Consider the following 20,800-nt stretch of genomic DNA (forward strand, 5'->3'; position numbering starts at 1 on the left):
CTTTCAACAGCAGATGGAGACTCAGGACTTTGTTCCCCATAATCCTGGATTGTGTTGCTGGGTAGACCTCCTGGAATATCCGGCACTGTTGGGGTTTTAACCGGAATGACTGGTGTTTTTATTGGAATAGGACCTCCTCCTATGGTGCCACGTCTAACAGATGGTTTGGTGGATGGGGTCCTTCTAATGGTTGCCACTCCTGGGGTGACAATTACTGGTCCAAAGGTGGCAGGCAGTCCTGCAGTGGATGCTGGACGCTTGGCTTGAAACATCCTCCTATACGATTGGCTTATGTCACTGTTTCTTGGGATGGTAGATGATTTGTCAAAATCCTGCTGATCTGCTTCCTGATCACCACTTACTGAGAAGTAATCATAATCTGAAACTAAGGACATCAAAAACAAACAAAGTCAGCAACATAAATATGAAAGAAAATAGTTTGCACAGAATATTAGGTATTTTTCATCAGTCCGATTAGTTAAAGGGATAGTAAAGTAAAAACTTAAATGGATTGAATAGAGCATGTCATTTTAAATAACTTTCCAATTTACTTATATTATTAACTTAAGTTCTCTTCCACAAGTCCATAAGTCATCACTATTAAACTGGTAAAATGTCCCTCCTAATCACTAGGAAGCGGCAAAATACCAGAACTTGAAAGAAGGATTACACAAAAATATTTATGGGCAACCTTGCCTCCTGAGAAAACCAGTCTCCCTGTGCTCTCCGACATCCCCAGATTCATCTCACTCCTCATGAAGGAGGCAAAAGAAAATGACTGAGGATAAAGGGAAGTGGGAGGGATTTAAAGCTCTGGTGTATTGGGTCTTTTTTGCCTCCTCCTAGTGGGCAGGAAGGGAATTTTCCACATGTAAATATTCTCTGTGAAATGAATCACAAAAACAAAGGCGTCTCCTAGTGTGATATAGTAAGAGCAAACAAATAATGCAATAGTCGAATTGGTACTCACAAATAGAGCAGCACTCAGTTGTGCTAAATCAAGCAGACTGGTGGTAACTCCTTTGTCCAACAGGACCGAAATAAGCTCAGACTCTCAGAATGAAGTAATAAAAGCACAATTTAATGGCAAATATAAAAATCAGAGTGTCTACAATATGACACTAGATATTTAAAGTGTCAGTAAACCTTAAAAATAATGTTATATAATTCTGCATAGTGCAGAATTATATAACATTATATTAGCGCAGACTTTATAAAACATAATATACCCTTTGAATTTTTTTAAAAAACGGCTGTTTAACAGACCCGCTCTCTGTGCTCTTCTGAGCGGGTCTGTTTTTTTCACACAGCGCATCGGGCCAGCTGTATAGTCACAGCCCGGCCCGACCGCGCCATTATACACAGGGCAGCTCGCTCCTGCTGTCAGACAGCACTGTGTATAATGGCGCGGTCGGGCCGGGCTGTGACTATACAGCTGGCCCGATGCGCTGTGTGAAAAAAACAGACCCGCTCAGAAGAGCGGGTCTGTAAAACAGACGTTTTTTTAAAAAAATTCAAAGGGTATATTATGTTTTATAAAGTTTGCGCTAATAAAATGTTATATAATTCTGCACTATGTGCAGAATTATATAACATTATTTTTGAGGTTTACTGTCCCTTTAAAACAAATAAGCAATGCTTTTCTCAGACTGCTGTCTGTTTCATCAGGCTTCTGTTCAAACAATGAGAGTACTGGCTTAAATACATATAGGAGACCCACCCCAATTCATTAGCATACAAACAATTAACAAATCCCAATTCATTTCCCAGTCCCACCTATTCAGGTGTATGTGTAAATAATTGATTACATTTAAAAAACATAACAATAAAGCAAAGATTAAAAAATATATTAGACAGCTCATATATATATATATATATATATATATATATATATATATATATATATATATATATACACATATTTGATATATAACACTTCCTTATAATGCATATAATAACAATAAACATGTACCTTTAAAATACTGTATCTTATGATCAATGCCATATCATTACCGTATATATGTATAGATAAATGCATATCTGCACTAAAACCCCAAATATCAGTGGGACCTTCCCAGAGTCAATTTAAATGCTCATCTATAATACACATAATTTGAACATTAACATCAAAATGTACCCGATTTAATATGTGTGAATGGAGTAAACTTTCTTGATATCCATTATAGGGGAGATCATTATGTGTGACACGTTGTTCAATATTTCTACCAAGAATTACTTCAATTCATTTGTATTCAAAAGAAAACTGATACTGTTTAAACTGTGGCATCTGGGATCAATGTTTCATTCAAAAATATACATAATACCTTCCTAGATGCCTTCACACTTTCACATACTTGACACATTCATTCTATTGTTTTTAAATAAAAAAACAAAGTGAGTTAAATAAGCAGTGAGGAGGGGTATCCGGAACACGGTCACAACCAACAGTCTGTGCATGCAAAAAAGTGAAAGCTCTGCTACCAGAGGATTTGGAGTGCCATAGCAAAACGGCTGATCAGGCCGTGAAACATATTAGCGGACAAATGAGAGCAGGCACTACTAGGTTAGAAAGATAAAAGCATACCTTTATTGCAAAAGATTAAAACATAGGTGAATCCCCAACAGTGGGCAGACAAAGACAGTGGCAGTCTGACGCGTTTCATGCCCCCTTGTGGTGCTTCCTCATAGACTGATGTGAGTAGACAAAGCTAGACAATTTATACCTCCCTGTACAATTGTTTAACCCCTTCTATACATATTCAATTTAAGAAAACCAATAGGTGAGTTAAAAACTGTGTAAAAAATAAAATGATGATCACATTGGAAAGAGGATTTATAACAGCAGATATTAAAACTGCTGTGTATTGCCAAAGCATCTTAAAGAAAAAATATTGTTCAGCAAATAAATGTTATATTGAAATACCAGTGAATAATATCCAAACAAACCTTAGTGTGAAATATCTTTTTATGCAAATATGTGACTATTATCAAGTGTAGGGATAAAGTACAAATAAAATAGTACATATATTGAAACTAAATTACAATCCCATAATAACATAATGAGCATAAAAGATATAACTGGTAGTGGCGGTAAGGAAATAAGACTCCTGTTTTGTATAAGAACATCTCAGAATATGTGAGCAGAGCAAAATACAACACTGAAGATAATACAGTGGGGTAAGATACCATAACCCATTACTATGGATAATGTGTATGATGAAAAAGAAAAAGAGGCGTACATTACCAATATTTCAAATGTGATGAACACTAAGGATCCTAATTGTCTATGAAATAACTAATATCAAACTCCTTATTCATACCTGATGGTGACCTAGTCTTTAGTTTAAGAATCCAAAATAGTTCCTTCCTATTAAGGATCTTACTTAGGTCACCACCTCTTATGGGCGTACGTGCTAAATCTATTACCTGGACAGAGAGATTTGCTTTGTTGCTCATGTGTTCCCCTACTCTGGTTCTGAGCTCTCTGGTTTGTCCTACGTACTGGCATTTACAATAATTGCAGGTCAGCAAGTATACCACCCATTGGGTACCACAATTAGCATAGAAGGAGATGTCAAATTTTTGATTAGTTGTACTTGAGAAGAAAGAGTTGCCTCTTAGTATCTTAGTGCAGGTATGGCAACTTTTACTGCCACATTTAAAATTGGCCGCATGTTTTAACCAAGTGGCTTCTTGGGGGGGGGACATGTCTATGTACCATACTGGGAGATAATGATTGAGCCAGGGTTCTGGGTTTTCTTGGAACAAACTTACAACTTTTGGTGAATGATCTTAAAGTCTCATCTCCAGATAATAGATTAAGGTGTTTTTTTAGGATCTTAACAATAGAATCATATTGAGCAGTGTACTCAGTGGTAAAAACAACCGAATCACTAAAGTTGGTATCTCTTTGCTTTTTGATTGAGTGATTGGTTATATTGGTATGTGATTTTTTAACAAGTTTTCGACATTTGGTAAGGGAATTTTTATTGTATCCCCTATTAACCAGCCTCGCTTCAAGGAGTATGTTTCTACATGGGTAGAGCCCACAACCTGAAGAAATACTATCTACCTATATCGTCAAATTCTATACTATGTGATTCCCAACTATCTATATTGTGCAATATGTGGATCTAAATAAATACTGTAATGTATGGAAATAAAAATATTATTCAAGGAGTATGTTTCTACATAGAGAAATACTATCTACCTATATCGTCAAATTCTATACTATGTGGTTCCCAACTATCTATATTGTGCAATATGTGAATCTAAATAAATACTGTTATAAAAAATATTATATAATATAACTGAATCTATACTATACAGTATGTAAAATTAAATAAATAGTGTAATGTGTAGATATAAAAATTATTTGTTATATTATATAATATTTTTTATAACAGTATTTATTTAGATTCAACTCCTTGAAGCGAGGCTGACCACGCTTATTTAACCCACTTTGTTTTTTTATTTAAAAACAATACAATGAATGTGTCAAGTATGTGAAAGTGCAAAGACATCTAGGAAGGTATTATGTATCTTTTTGAATGAAACCTCGATCCCAGAGGCCACAGTTTAAACAGTATCAGTTTTCTTTTGAATATAAATGAATTGAAGTAATTCTTGGTAGAAATATTGAACAACGTGTCACACATAATGATCTCCCCTGTAATGGATATCAAGAAAGTTTACTCCATTCACACATATTAAATCAGGTACATTTTTATGTTAATGTTCAAATTATGTGTATTATAGATGAGCATTTAAATTGACTCTAGGAAGGTCCCACTGATATTTGGGGTTTTAGTGCAGATATGCATTTATCTATACATATATACGGTAATGATATGGTATTGATCATAAGATACAGTATTTTAAAGGTACATGTTTATTGTTATTATATGCATTATAAGGAAGTGTTATATATCAAATATGTGTGTGTATATATATATATATATATATATATATATATGTATGTATATATATATATATATATATATATATATATATATATATATATATATATGTATGTATGTATATATATATATATATATATATATATATATATATATATATATATATATATATATATATGAATATGAGCTGTCTAATATATTTTTTAATCTTTGCTTTATTGTTATGTTTTTTAAATGTAATCAATTATTTACACATACACCTGAATAGGTGGGACTGGGAAATGAATTGGGATTGGTTAATTGTTTGTATGCTAATGAATTGGGGGGTCTCCTACATGTATTTAAGCCAGTACTCTCATTGTTTGAACAGAAGCCTGATGAAACAGACAGCAGTCTGAGAAACGCGTTGCTTATTTGTTTTAAATATCTAGTGTCATATTGTAGACACTCTGATTTTTATATTTGCCATTAAATTGTGCTTTTATTACTTCATTCTGAGAGTCTGAGCTTATTTCGGTCCTGTTGGACAAAGGAGTTACCAGCAATCTGGCAGTAACAGTGAGCTGGGACACTGAGATCCCAGTCTGCTTGATTTAGCACAACTGAGTGCTGTTCTATTTGTGAGTACCATTTAGACTATTGCATTACTTGTTTGCTCTTACTATATCACACTAGGAGGCGCCTTTGTTTTTGTGATTCATTTCACAGAGAATATTTGTATCCAGATCCTGTAAACTTGGCAAAGCAGCAGACTCCAACATACGGGTGTGATCTCCAGGTTATCTACTATCCTTTGGGACTACCATCATACAGAGATTTACTCTTACTATCACTGAGCAAAAGTTCCTGATACAGATAAGGACTATTAAGACCTCATTGCTTTGATCACCATATTTTAGTTTTTAAGACTTTTTAAACCTTATCACTATTTATTACTTTTTTTGTAGATATTACTTTGCAGATATTTATTTGATTTTATGCAATATTATATTTTATCACATTTTTTATTTTTTTATATATTTATTTATCACTTTAGGTCATTTGTTGGTTATATAATATAAATGTGCATACATATATATATTTAGATCTTGGGATCAAGTGATTCCCCTTACTCTCCATTCATTTAGATATTTTGCACCCCCTAGAGCTAACACAGTTGAAGTGTGTTGGAGATTGTTTTCAACTTTTGAATTTTCCACATGTGACTATCTATCTGATGAAAGATATTTCATACTTTTCTGACTGGAATTTGGAAATCCCCATACTACATTTTTGGAAGTTTCTCATAGATTTTTGTAATTTATATTTGTTTACTAAGAGCACAATTTATATTTACTCAGTGACCTTCCCTTATCAATAAGGCAAATCATCTTTGCCGTTGTTACTACGGATATCTTGCCCATAAGTAGAGTTAACTATTTGGTATGCAGCATTTACAATTCTTCCAAAAGCAAACAATTACTAACACATTTCACCTAAAGAATTGTTGAAATATTACAAGAAATTTTATCAGAAGTTTAAAAAAAAAAAAAAAAACACAGAAATTTGTGCTACTGTTACAGAAAATATATATTAAAAAGCACAAGAATTTAATTGGCTCTGGCACATAACACAAATTATAAAAACATTTAAATAAAGTGATGTCAGAAATTGGTTTCACCCAAATCTATGCATTATAAACAGATAATTAAACAAACTCAAGATCCCATTAAAGGGACACTAAACATATAAATGCCTGCAATGAACATTAAATATTCCAATAGATACAAAGATATAGTTTAACACTCTCATGTGTGTCGAGCAGTGCTATAGTATATGCACAACCTGTAATGCAGAAGGCCACACAGCAGAAACTGGCAAATGAGATTGCACTCTACATACTTGTCAGGTATGGAATCTGATTGTCAGTACTCACTGAGGGCCTGATATTCAAAACCTTGCAGCATGGAGAGAAATCATGCAAAATCTTTGGGATTTTTTTTTTTTACCTTGTATTTTAATTTTGGAGTCTCTGTTTCACATAAAGAACACTAAATAGCAACATAAACATTTCTCAAGGTAAAATTTGCTAGCCTAAGCCTCCTATTTCCTATCGGCTAGATTACGAGTTTTGCGGTACGGCTATTAACCCTGAAAAATTGAGTTGCGGCGGTATAGCTATACCGCAAGCATTTTAGCCTGTAACACAACGTCCATTCCGCACTCAAAAAAAATGACATTTGAGTGCGGAATTTTCCATAGTGCCGTATTACAGGTTGTGCGGTCCGGCTAAAATGCTTGTATTACAGCCTATACCGACACGATCCATACCGCCATCTGAGACCAGTAGTTCTGGATTTTGCGAAACAAAAATGTTTCACAAAACTCATAACTAAACTGTTACAAAGTACACTAACACCCATTAACTGCCTATTAACCCCTAAACCGCCACCCTCCCGCATCGCAAATACTATATTAAACTTATTAACCCCTAATCTGCCACCCAGCCACATCGCGACTATTAAATTAACCTATTAACCCCTAATATCTAATTATAATATAATTAATAACCCTATTCTGCCGCTCACCAACATCGCTGACACTAATAAAAGTTATTAACCCCTAATACGCCACCCCGACATCGACGACACCTAAATAAACTATTAACCCCTAAATCTTCAGTCCCCCACATCGTAAATACTAAACTAAACCTACTAACCCCTAAACCTCCGCCCCCCATATTGCAAAACACTAAATTAAACTATTAATCTCTAAACCTAACACCCCCTAACTTTAAATAAAAATATAACTATCTTAAAATAAATAAAAACTTACCTGTGAAATAAAAAAAAGTTTAAACTATAAATTAACCTAACATAACTATTCTAATAAAATAAAACAAAAAAAACTACCAATTAAAAAAAAAAACATAACACTTTGAAAAAATTAAAACAAATCTAAATTTACAAAAAATAAACACTAAATTACGAAAAATAAAAAACTCTAAGCTTACAAAAAATAATAAACAAAATTATCAAAAATAAAAACAATTACACCTAATCTAATAGCCCTATAAAAAATAAAAAAGCCCCCCCAAAATAAAAACACCCCCTAGCCTACAATAAACTACCAAGAATATTTTCAGAATTGTGCATAATGATAGATATGAGTTTTGGAGTGAGCCCGCAACCCTGGGAATTAAAAGATGGCGACCCTCTTCCTATAATGCAAAACAATTACCTACAGATGAAGACAAGCTACATTATACCCCAAGATTTGGGGTGGTGGAGGACCATGCTATAAATCTATCTGGTGTAAAGCGAAGAGGGATGTGGATAGAGGATCAGTCTACAACCACAGCTATTGGTGAGAAAACAAAATTTATGTTTACCTGATAAATGTATTTCTTTTTGGATACGATGAGTCCACGGATTTCATCCTTACTTGTGGGATATTCACCTCCTGGCCAGCAGGAGGAGGCAAAGAGCACCACAGCAGAGTTGCTATATATAGCTCCTCCCTTCCCTCCCACTCCAGTCATTCGACCGAAGTTTAGGAAGAAAAAGAAAAAGCCATGGTGCAGAGGTGACTAAAGTTTAACAAAAATAAAGACCTGTTTCTTAAAACAGGGCGGGCCGTGGACTCATCGTATCCAAAAAGAAATAAATTTATCAGGTAAGCATAAATTTTGTTTTCTTTTTTAATATACGATGAGTCCACGGATTTCATCCTTACTTGTGGGATACAATACCAAAGCTATAGTACACGGATGAAAAGAGAGGGACAAGACAGGCAACCTAAACTGAAGGCACCACTGCTTGAAGAACTTTCCTCCCAAAAACAGCCTCAGCCGAGGCAAAGGTATCAAATTTGTAAAATTTGGAAAAAGTGGGAAGAGACGACCAAGTTGCAGCTTTGCAAATCTGTTCAACGGAAGCATCATTTTTGAATGCCCATGAGGAAGCCACAGCCCTAATGGAATGAGCCGTAATTCATTCAGGAGGCTGCTGCCCAGCAGTCTCATATGCAAAACGGATAATACTCTTCAGCCAAAAAGAAAGAGGTAGCCGTAGCTTTCTGACCCCTACGTTTCCCTGAAAAAACGATAAACAAAGAAGATGATTGTCGAAAATCCTTAGTTGCTTGTAAGTAAAACTTTAAAGCACGGACTACGTCTAAATTATGTAACAGACGTTCCTTCTTAGAAGAAGGATTAGGACACAAGGAAGGAACAACAATCTCCTGATTAATATTCTTGTTTGAAACAACTTTAGGAAGAAAACCAGGATTAGTACGTAACACCACCTTATCTGAATGAAAAATAAGATAAGGAGAATCAAACTGCAATGCTGAAAGCTCAGATACTCTTCAAGCAGAAGAAAAAGCAACCAGAAATAAGACTTTCCAAGATAATAACTTAATATCAATGGAATGCATAGGTTCAAACGGAACTCCTTGAAGAACTCTAAGAACTAAATTTAAACTCCAATGAGGAGTAATTGGTCTATATACAGGCCTGATTCTAGTCAGAGCCTGACAAAAAGATTGTACATTTGGAACACCTGCCAGACGCTTGTGTAATAAAATAGATAAAGCAGAAATCTGTCCCTTTAAGGAACTTGCTGACAGCCCCTTCTCCAATCCCTCTTAGATAAAGGACAAAATCCTAGGAATCCTAACCCTACTCCATGAGTAGCCCTCGGATTCACACCAATAAAGATATTTACACCATATCTCATGGTAAATTTTCCTAGTAACAGGCTTACGTGCCTCAATTAAGGTATCTATGACCAAATCAGAAAAACCTCGCTTAGATAAAATTAAGCGTTCAATCTCCAAGCAGTCAGCTGCAGAGAAACTAGATTCGGATGATGGAAGGGACCCTGAATGAGAAGGTCTTTCCTCAATGGGAGCTTCCACGGTGGCTGAGATGACATGTCCACCAGATCCGCATACCAAATCCTGCGAGTAATGCGAATTACCAATGCCCTCTCCTGTTTGACTCGAGCAATCACCCTGGGATAGAAGAGCAAACGGAGGAAATACATAAGCTAGGCTGAAAGACCAAGGCACTGCCAGGGCATCTATCAGCTCCACCTGGGGATCCCTGGACCTGTATCTTGGAAGCTTGGCATTCTGACGAGATGCCATGAGATCCAACTCCGGCCTGCCCCATCTGAGAATCAGGTTGGAAAATATCTCCAGATGGAGTTCCCATTCCCCCGGATGAAATGTCTGCCTGCTCAGAAAGTCTGCCTCCAGTTTCCACCCCTGGGATGTAGATTGCTGACAGATGGCAGGAGTGAGACTCCACCCACTGTATTATCTTGGCTATTTCTGTCATCGGTAAGGAACTCCTTGTTCCTCCCTGATGATTGATGTAAACCACATAAGTCATGATGTCAAACATGAACCTGACAAACAGTACCGAGGCCAACTGGGCCAGGTCAGAAGAGTATGGAAGCTCGCCCTCAGCTCCAAACTGATAACAAGTAGAACAGACTCTGAGTCTTTAATTATCCCCAGCCCCCATACTAGGCTAGCGATCAATGTCACGACCACCCAACACGATCTGCGAAAGCAGGATCCCAGGGGCAGATAAACTGACAACCATTTCAAAGAACCAGCACCAATGGGAGGATCCGAACTCCCAAACTTCTGTTTTCCAAACACTTGAATAAACCATTAAGCTATCTAAGAAAGATAGCCATGGTAGAAACAAAAACCCCTGTCTCCTGCTTCCAGGAAAATTAGAGGAGACAAGTCTGCATAAACTTCCTTACAGTGTTTAAACATATTAACTGAAAAGAATGAAGTTAACCAGACCAAACAAGATGATTTCCACAATCATCAGCCCGAAACTTCTGTGCACTGAAACACTGATGTCCAAAAAGTGGACTGCAGAACAAAACCAAAGTCAAAATCCTTATTTTTTCCTAAGAAAAATAGTTATCTTTTCCAAAATCCCCTTCCAACCGAGTAATCGCAGGAAGGAAAACAACATTTAAAATCAGCTGCAGCTGGATTCAAACTCCCAATTCTTTGTTTGCAAGGTGACTAACCTTTGAAGAAAAGATAACATCCGGATCAGGATGTCATCCCGATAGGGCGCTACTGCAATGCCTCGTAACAGAGACTTCACCAACAGCAAGACCGAAGGGAATAACCACAAATTGGGAGTGTTTGACTAGAAAAGCAAACCCTTAAAATCTGTGATGATCGTAATGAACAGGCATATGTAGGTACACGTCCCAAAAGCCATGAATTGACCTTTTTGGACCCCAGAAAGAAGGTAACGAATAGCTTCCATCTTGATTAAACTCATGAATAATATCTGTCCGACAGTTCCTTCTCGGAGACCAGGAACAGAAACAATCACCAAGTCGGAGAAGCTCCCTACAAGAGGAAGAGCGCCTCACACTCTGTCTGGACTAAAATCCTTAAAGACAGAAGCTTGGAAGGAGAACTATCGTCAAAACCAATCCTTAAGGACGCAAATCCGAAAGCAGGCACTTCTTGCTGTCCTTGATTCAAAAACATGCTTTTTGAACTATATTCCCCTAATCCAAGACTGATTGGGTCCTTCCGGAAAGCTTGAACTGCTCCCGCAAGGAAAAAGGGGTGTAAGAGTCTCCTTGAAAACTTGAAAGGAAATAAAATCACCCTGATTTATTGATCATCAAAAGCTTTAAACTCCAGATGAGACATCCGCAGACCAGGATCTTATCAAAACATACTGCGGGCTATTATAGGAAGTTTTTAACCTCCTAGGGAGCCGTAAGCCAAGACTCCCCAACAGAATCTGACATAGCAAATATCCATTAGCGTTAGGAGACCCTTCGGGTACTCCAAAATGACATACACCATTGAATAACACAGCACTGAGTAGACATGACTCCGCCCATAATTTCGAAGTCATACAGTTAAGACAAAACCTCCTCAGGAAGTAAATGGAGGTGCTCCACATAAACTGAAAGAAAACAACTTTAGTAACAGTTGAAACATACATCTGGAAGTGCAGTATGTATGTATGAGATACTTGTAAAACGCAGCTAATCACCCGAAAGGGTCCCAAGGCGCTGCTCATTTTATCAACCTCGCACTGCCTTAGCATGCTGAGCTATCTGTCCAGCTTATAAATGAAATACGCAGACAAAATCTTAGACCTTCCCCCCATATACCACAGAAGTATCTTCCTTTTCAAACTCATGGAAGAAACACAATGAATAGCTACCACTGTATCTGAACAAATACATTCCATCAGATGTCTTCCCAGTAGCATGGAAAAGGCTGACAATGCAACATCTATTGCCATGACAGTAAAAAGCAATGTCTTGTACAGTAACTCCAGATGGAGTTTGCGGGGAACCGCAGGGCACTGGATGTGTGTTATAGAAAGTTATGAAAACCTTCATAAACCACCTGACTCACATAAAGAAGAATTGACAAACTCTTAACCCTTTGATAATAAAAATAAACAAACGTTACTGTCACTTGTTAAGTGTTAAAACTGACTCACATTTGATCAGTTAGTGACAAGTAACACATAAACATTAGTGTTTCTATAAGTGTTCCAGAGCAACCCTCTTTATTTTGATGAGGAAATAAAATGTTGAATATATACAAGAGGAACCGCAGGGCACTGCATGTGTGTAATAAATTCTTAACCCTTTGTTAATAAAAATAAACATAGAACAAACGTTACTGTCACTTTAATTGTTAAAGTGCAACTTTTTTTTTTTTTTAAACTGACTTACATTTGTGCAGTTAATGACAAGTAACACATAACAAACATTAGTGTTTCTATAAATGTTCCAGAGTAAAAATATACAAGAGGAACTCTGCAAAAGTTCCTCTATACCACAGCTTGCATCTAGCTGAGGAGCCAGACAGTCTCTGTATTGATGCTGTTTCATTGTTTATACATATCTTTTGACAATGCCACATCTATCACATTATCAGCACAAACATACATTTGTACTATCACTGAGCAGCCCTGATTTATATTTCAGCCACTGCTCATCCTTAGAAAACCAAGTAACGGCACCGGGAGCAAATAGACCACTTCCCAGCTGCCCTAAATTGTTATTTATACTTAGCACTCAGCCTCAATAACAATATCTCATGATCTGGCATTTCAAAAATGCTAATAAAGTACATATGATCTCCCAGTACCGGGAGCAAAAGGACAAATTGTACCGCTTAGCCTGTTAACAGGCAAACACGCACACTGAGCAAGAGAACAGACCTAACAGCTGCAGTCTAAATAGCTGTGTAGTCCTATCTCACAGAAAACCCCTTAGAGCACACACTCTGTCACACTTCAAGATAAAATCTCCCTGTCAGTCCCAATAATAGAAGAGACCGTCAGGAGATGAGACACATGGTCCTGCATTCAAACTGCCAAAATGTCTCCTAAAGAAAAGGAGAATAGAATCTAAGTCCAAAGACAATGAGGCCTAAATTAATAAAGTGCCCAAACTTTTTCTGAGATCCTCTACCCCCAGAAAGAAAGTCAGCACTTACCTCATCTTCTGACTGGCAGCAAGGCAGTCCCCAGGTTTAGGAGGTCCTTTCCCTCCCATGGCCCTGTAAATAAACAAAAGTACTGAGTAAAAATCCCTCAGTTTTTCTGGGTTAGGGCAGCATCAGTATGGGAGGCACAGTGAGAATAATGTCCCACAAGTTCCCATTGCTTTAAAGCCACCAAATGCTCTACTGTAAAGACTGATCTGGTATAGGCTACACCCTAGAGCAAAGTAGCACACTTTGGCACTACTTTAAAAATAATAAACTCTTGATTGAAGAATCTAAACTAACACCTCACTTTACCTCTTCCTATCACTAACACAGGCAAAGAGAATGACTGGGGTGGGAGGGAAGGAAGGAGATATATATAGCAGCTCTGCTGTGGTGCTCTTTGCCTCCTCCTGCTGGCCAGGAGGTGAATAGCCCACAAGTAAGGATGAAATCCGTGGACTCATCGTATCTTAAAAAAGAAATGTACTTGGAATCCACACTGATAAGAGAGATGTTTTTGATGACACAACGTTAACTTCTCCAGAGGAGTAAGGTGAGAGAACTACTATAATTACTTAAGCATAGAAAAGGTATGCTTGGGGACATCCAGAATACAGCCTTTATTACTGCAGCTACACCTTTTTGGCTGACCTTGCTCCCTGTACTGGGGATCATGCTTTCCTCTCGGCTTCCTGGGGTGAGAAGTTGACTCTCCTTTGCAATACTTCTTTATTGTCTCTAAAAAAAATTTGTTCCATTTTATAGACCAACAATATATGTTCTGCAATGTTTAATATACATTGCAGAACATTTATATATGCACCGTCCACCTTTAAATAACCAGTAAATCAAGGCTGGAAGGTTCCTAATTAATCTTTACCTTGGGATGGGATGGTATCCTCAGAACAACATGGAGTTGTAGTCTGGGTGCTGTAACCGCTGGAGCACTGTAGTGAGTCTCTGCTGCTTCTCTGCGTATCTAGCTGCAAACCTCTATTCAGTGCAAGAGCCAGATCATCACAAGCTTCTCCTTCCTCTCCCTGCTGGAAAGCAGATAAACATATGTGTTTCATATAGTACACTATGAAGACATATATAATATTTGTGCTAACTGAAGAGGTGACATGTTAACCACACCACTGTATTTTTCCATACACACTGAGGTGGGGTCAGCACATTCCTCTGTGATTATACACACATCTAGTCAACCAATCTTCCACCTTCCTAAGTGACGGAAAAAGAAAGGGTTAAACAAGTGCTGTTGCGTCCCATAGTTCTTTACCCTGGATGCTGTAGGTACGTTCCTTGGAGCTGAGACATCGTTGATTAGTCCTGCAGTTGTATTTTGGGCACTTCCTGCAGGGTCTACCTCACGTTTGCGTCTCTGGAGGGTGTTCATCAGCGGCTGGTCGTATGGACCTGGCTTAGCCCAGTCCTGAACAAAAGGTTATATACAGACTGTATACATGTTGTTTCAAATCATAAACCTTTAATCGAACTGCACTGTAAAGCTCTCTTGTCGGCAAAACTAAAACATCACAGTGCAAACATCTATTCATAAGTTATATAAAATTTAAAGAGAAGTGAATATTAGAGGACAGCAATGACATTTCACGTTCCTTAGTATAAATGTGTTAGTGAAAATAGAAATATTAGTGAAAACGAGAAGAGAAAACTGTCAGAAAAAAACTGAATTAATGCAAATGCCTCAAATAAAAACTACTAAATCATTTCCAAAACCCATGTTACAACACTGATTAAAATGATCTCAGCTCCATTTTGCATCAAGCAACCAATCTGTTTAAGCTACTGCAGTGCTTGTGTTAAACATAGCCTAAGCTCTTCCAATGCAAAAAGTGATGAGTCTAGACAAGCGTTTATTATATAGAATGCTCTAATGAAGAGTTTATTATTGCACAAATGCTTGCTTGCACATAACTGTGTATAATCTCTAAACACCACACTCAGAAGCCCCAAAGCACTGTCCTGCTATATTAACTTTGTGTTCAACAATATTTTTGAAAACTTTAGAGCATATTATTATTGCATTAATAATAATAAAATAATCTAATGTACTAGAAGATTTTAATATTACACCATTTCACTTCATTACCAAGACTTACACAGAAAATTCAGAATTACACTTTCATGATTCAGATAGAGCTTGCAATTTTAAACAACTTGTAATTTTAATTCTATTAATTTGCTTAGTTCTTTTGGTATCCTTTGTTTAAAAGCTTACCTAGGTAGGCTCAGTAGCAGTCAGGCACTACTGGGAGCTAGGTGTTAATTGGTGGCTGCACATATATGCCTCTTGTCATTGACTCATGTGATGTGCTTATCTAGCTCCCAGTAATGCCTGGCTGATCCTTCAACAAAGGGAACCAAGAAAATGAAGCAAATTTGAAACTAGAAGTAAATTGGTAAGTTGTTTAAAAGTGTATGCTCTATCTGAATCATGAAAAAAAAATTTTAGGTTTCATGTCCGTCCCTTTAACTGTATTCAACCCCTTTGCAGTGGTGTTTGTTAAGCACATAGTTGAATCATATTGCCATAATAAAATGTTCTAGCACATAAGATCATGTTGTTATTGCTGCTTTATAACCCTTTACAAATATTTTACACAATACTGTAGCTGCTAGACACAAGGGAGCTGAATCATGTTTTATACTTAAAAAAAGCTATAAATAATTTGACAAAAAATCCCTAATCCTACACCATGAACAGTGACACTGCAGGAATCATTTATGATAACCAATCATTTAACAGGAGAAGCCTTAGGAAATATTCTGAAGATTACAGCCTTATTATTTGGAATTTAAAATTATTAAAAAAATGAAAAATGTCTCCATTTGCACATGCCTTACAAATATAGAAAAAAGTGTCACTGAAATGCCACTGTTAGTCTCAATGTGTTGCATGACACTTTAGTCTGAAAGTCACTGACGAGTGACATCAAAGTCCTTCACTTTTTACAGGTAAATAAACCTGCTTCTAATATGTCTTATATCATGTATAATTCTCTTGATGACTCTTTAGAGTTGTCTGCTTGACATTGTCCTGTATAGACATTTACAAAAGCTTGTTTAACTTAAAAGGACATTATAATCACTGAAAAAAAAGATTTTAAATAATTTAACACTGCCGATTTGCTAAGTTTTGCAAATCAAGAGTAGCTCAGGGATATAGTTCTTAAAAAGCCTGGTGAAATCCATGCACCAGAGATAAATAAAGCATGTCCTCTTAGCTAACCAATCATTGTGTAGAATGTTACATGTTCTAGTAAATTTCAGCATATTTAAGTATGTGTATAAACATGGTGGAGGAACTCCAGCCTTGGTACAACTCATTATTAATTACTCGGATTAAAAAAGTAAGCAAACGACTTTAATGCCCCTTTAAGTTAGAATGCTGTAAAACAGATAAAGAAAAAGAATTTGTTAGAAATGAATAGCAAACCCGGAGAATACGCACATCCATATAACATATTCACTGCTGTCTTTAGAATCTAATGTATTATGGTTTGATGTTTACCATTGGGAATATGAAAGAAATGATTACAAATGTACTAAAAAAATAAATTACAACACTGCCGTATGTGTGAGTAGCAGGAATTTAAATAGTATGTTTTCTAAAGTCAAACGTATTGGAAATGTTTAAAGGGCATTGCAATGCAATAATAAAATACTCTAATTGATTTTAAATACACATTCCCTTTTAATTGATTTTAAATCACATACAAGTTACTGATTTAATTATTGTAACTTTTTTTTTTGGTCCACGAAAATTTGAACCTAGTATGAGTTGAATGTTTGAAAAATAATTATATAACAAAAATTATTAAATGATGTGTTGTCGTCGTTATCAGCTGTGAAAAAGATGCCGTACGTAGGATGTGCGTAACTTAAACACATAAGAGGTTGTTTATAATACTTAAAGATTAGAGAGGAAGAGGTGGAGATGACAGCGCGGTTTGCAGGAAATAAGCACAAACCTTCCAGGCGGGGATCTTAGATGATGGTAACATGCCTGGCCCAATGGTGTAATAGTGATGGCATTCTGAGACGGAACTAGTGCGGTTCCAGGGGCGAGAGATGGGAGATGGGAAATGTGTGAATGGACCTGCACCAACTGAGGCCAGGTCACCGGACAAACTACAGTGATAATACCCATTAGACAGCTAGAGACAAACAACATACAAGGGAAGAAAACAGAACAGTGAAAAAAAACATAAAACAAAATCAACATGGGCTATAAATGAAACTTATAAATATGATCAAAATGCAAAATAGGAAACTGGGTCAAATGTGAAACATAGCTGGGAATTTAGGAAGAGTTCCATATGCGATATGGATGTATATGTGCATGTATGTAACAGAGCATCAGGCTGGGTAACCTGTATATAGTGATGATTCATTCACATCTGCAAATGCAGATACATTTTCTTTTATTGTAAACCTGAGATGACTTATGCCATTCAAGGGACACTGTGCACTCCTAAAAAAATGCATTAATATGTTTTGCCTGAATAAAATGTTTAAGGGGCAATATACTGTAGCTGACAAGAAATCGTTGTGTTCCAGGCAGCTGCAGGAAACCCCTTTTAAATTAAATGGTCTCTCTATCTTCCACCCACACTGGAAGATTGATTTCTGATGTTGCCTCTCGTTTACATAACTTTTTTATAACCAAATACTGCAGTAATGGCATTTTCAGAATAGGTAGCAATTTGAACAGGCAAAAGCAGCCATTTAATATGACAAAATAAATAGAAAGGAGCTATTTTTAAACAATTTAATACACTCCAGCAGGTAAACTGGATCACTGTGAACATTTTAAAGTGGACAACATGTTATAGAACATTATCCCTTTATAAGACCACCTGTACACATACATGCACACATATTTATATGTCCATCTGTCTGTCTAAAGCTGGGTTTCCCAGCTCCGGTCCTCAGGACCCACTTGCAACATGCCAGATTTTCCAGATGTCTCAAGCACAGCACAGCTGATATATTCATCTTAGCGCTGCGGAATCTGTTGGCGCTCTACAAATAACCGATAATAATAATCTGAATACTACTTATGGTGTGTGTATAAATAATATTAAATAAATAGCTTTAAATTTCCAAGTTCTTGAAGGGTCACTGTACTAAAATTAACAAACATATTAAACAGCATTTTCTATAAAAAAAAAAAAAAAGGACTACAATGGCTCTTTAAACTGTCCAATGATGTTTTTTGTCCCATGACCACTAGGTAACAGAATATCCCTCTATTTGCCTATAAAGGGCAGCATATGTATGCGTATGATGTGTATGTACTGATCGCAGACTGCTTGTTTATGTAACACAAGATAAAATTGTGCTCAGCGTTTATAATGCTCATACACAATACAAGCACAGGTGGTTGGTTCTTCACCTTGTCAGTAGACGCCCATGCTCCCATGGTAGAACCGGAACTCACAGACGTAGGGGAACTGCACTCACTCACTGACTGGCAAGTTTCAGAAGCTTCAGACGATGCCGAACTGGATGAATTCTGCAGCCAGCAAATAGGAGCAGGGTGTGCGAAAGTAAAGATAAAGCGAAGAAATATAGCGAAAATCAGTAGGTTAAAAGGCAAATAATGATATAAAAGTATTATGAAATGGTACACAATTAACCTTTGTGATTTAATTAACTAAACTTAAAGTATACTGTGAATCCCCATTGAAAAACTTTGAATATTGTTTAACTTATCTCCCTTGCTTTGGCCAATTAGAAATGGTGCTCCTGCACTGATCAAGCAGCTACTGTATAGAATATTGCAGAGTCAAAGTATGCACTCAATGGACAGTGGAATCAAAATTTTCACAAGTAAATTACAAGTAGAATTAGCAAAATAAATAATGAAAGTATTATATCATTTCTTTTTTACTTGTACAATTAAAGGCACATTCCAGTCAAAATTTAAATGCACGTAGATGAATTACATCTTTGAATAGAAACCTATTTACGATATACATGTATTAGCAAAAATGCTTCTAGTAAAAGTTATTACTTTTTTAGTGTTAAAATTTTTCTGTGCACGTGCATGTGAACCATAGCTAGATATTCTCAGTGCACCAGCATTTAAAATACTGTAGCTGCTCAGAGCATCAGTGGGGCTGGCATCATGTCAGCAATTAACAAATTGAGATATTACCAGATGGTACGAGCACTTTAGGCTCTCTTAGCAAGTGCTGTGTTTAAAATGCTGGTGCACGGTGCATACTTAAATACAATTTTGAAACAGCTTTAGCTTTTATTAGAAGCATTTTTGCTAATACATGTATATAACAAAAATGCATGTATTCAAAACTGAAATGTATCCATGTGGATTCCAATTTTGGCTGGAATGTCCCTTTAAATATTTGTAGGGAATTAAATAAATTAAATATGTCATTTGAATGTAATACAAAAAAAATGTGTGTTATTGAATTATTTTGCTCCGTCTATACACATGGAGGTATTTGTGTGGGTTCACATATGTATGAACATACCACAAAAGGCTAAATAAACACTTGTACTCCTAATTAATACATTTTGTTAAATTATTTAATATTTTTTTTCCTCAAATTAGGCCTAGTCAGTTTGCTAATGCTAAGAAATCACACTGCATTGGATTGTCTTTACCTGGTTGAGAGCTTCAGGCGGCATAGGGGATGGAGACTTTGACTGAAAGGCATCCTGGGAAATGAAGCCGGAGTCATGTGATGACACACTGGACAGCCTCATAGGGGCCTGCTGGGGCAGATTGGAGCTGCGATAGCGATAGTGTGAAGTGGGTGAGTGTGAGTGGGAGCCACTCGATCTGGAGTCACTACTGTTAACGCTGTTCAGACTGCTGTGTGAGACAAAGGGGAAGGAGAAGACACGAGGGTGGCAAGGATGGGGGGGGTGTAGGATTTGGAGGAAAAAGTGGGGAAAAGAGGGAAAGGGAAAGACCAGGTGCCAAATTAAAACTTCACAAGTCTCCAACAAAACAGGCAGCACAAACCAAGGGTAAAATAAAAGACAAACATGGTGGAAATGATGCAGTATCCTTAGTTGTTTCAGCAATGCGAGGATCCTTAGACTGACCAGTTCCCTACGGTGATCAAGTAATAGGAGTGTGCGACTGTGCGCGCATTCGTACACTTGTGTGTGACCAAGAGAGGCCACATACTCACTGATAAGGGCTACACTGACATTTGATATGTTGATAATTTTATGTGTGCACACGTCGTTTACGGTGTGCTTCCAATGAAAGAGTGAAATAGAAAGTCTTGGAATATAATTGTATTAAATGTTACTCGGATCTTAAAAAGAAAAGCTTTTAGGGCAAGTTCTGATTCCCTCTAATATACATTATATTTAGC

At 36.7% G+C, this 20,800-nt stretch overlaps 1 protein-coding gene across 3 annotated transcripts in view; it reads right to left on the bottom strand.

Moving 5' to 3' along the window:
• The window catches only part of MTSS1 (MTSS I-BAR domain containing 1), a 358,411-nt gene that overhangs the window by 1,689 nt on the left and 335,922 nt on the right, over positions 1 to 20,800 (bottom strand). Inside the window, exons 10-15 of one of the 3 annotated variants that reach the window (XM_053715345.1) lie at positions 20,076 to 20,286; positions 18,841 to 18,960; positions 17,414 to 17,599; positions 14,701 to 14,853; positions 14,299 to 14,458; positions 1 to 385 (exon numbers count right to left, since the gene is read on the bottom strand). The exon at positions 1 to 385 is cut by the window's left edge and continues 1,689 nt beyond it. In XM_053715345.1, coding sequence (XP_053571320.1) covers positions 1 to 385; positions 14,299 to 14,458; positions 14,701 to 14,853; positions 17,414 to 17,599; positions 18,841 to 18,960; positions 20,076 to 20,286 — 1,215 coding nt within the window. Of the gene's footprint in view, positions 386 to 14,298; positions 14,462 to 14,700; positions 14,854 to 17,413; positions 17,600 to 18,840; positions 18,961 to 20,075; positions 20,287 to 20,800 lie in introns of all 3 variants that reach the window. The other 2 variants (XM_053715344.1, XM_053715346.1) reach the window with 2 other exon arrangements.

This window comes from Bombina bombina, chromosome 5, assembly GCF_027579735.1.
Source record: "Bombina bombina isolate aBomBom1 chromosome 5, aBomBom1.pri, whole genome shotgun sequence".
Lineage (NCBI taxonomy): Eukaryota > Metazoa > Chordata > Amphibia > Anura > Bombinatoridae > Bombina > Bombina bombina.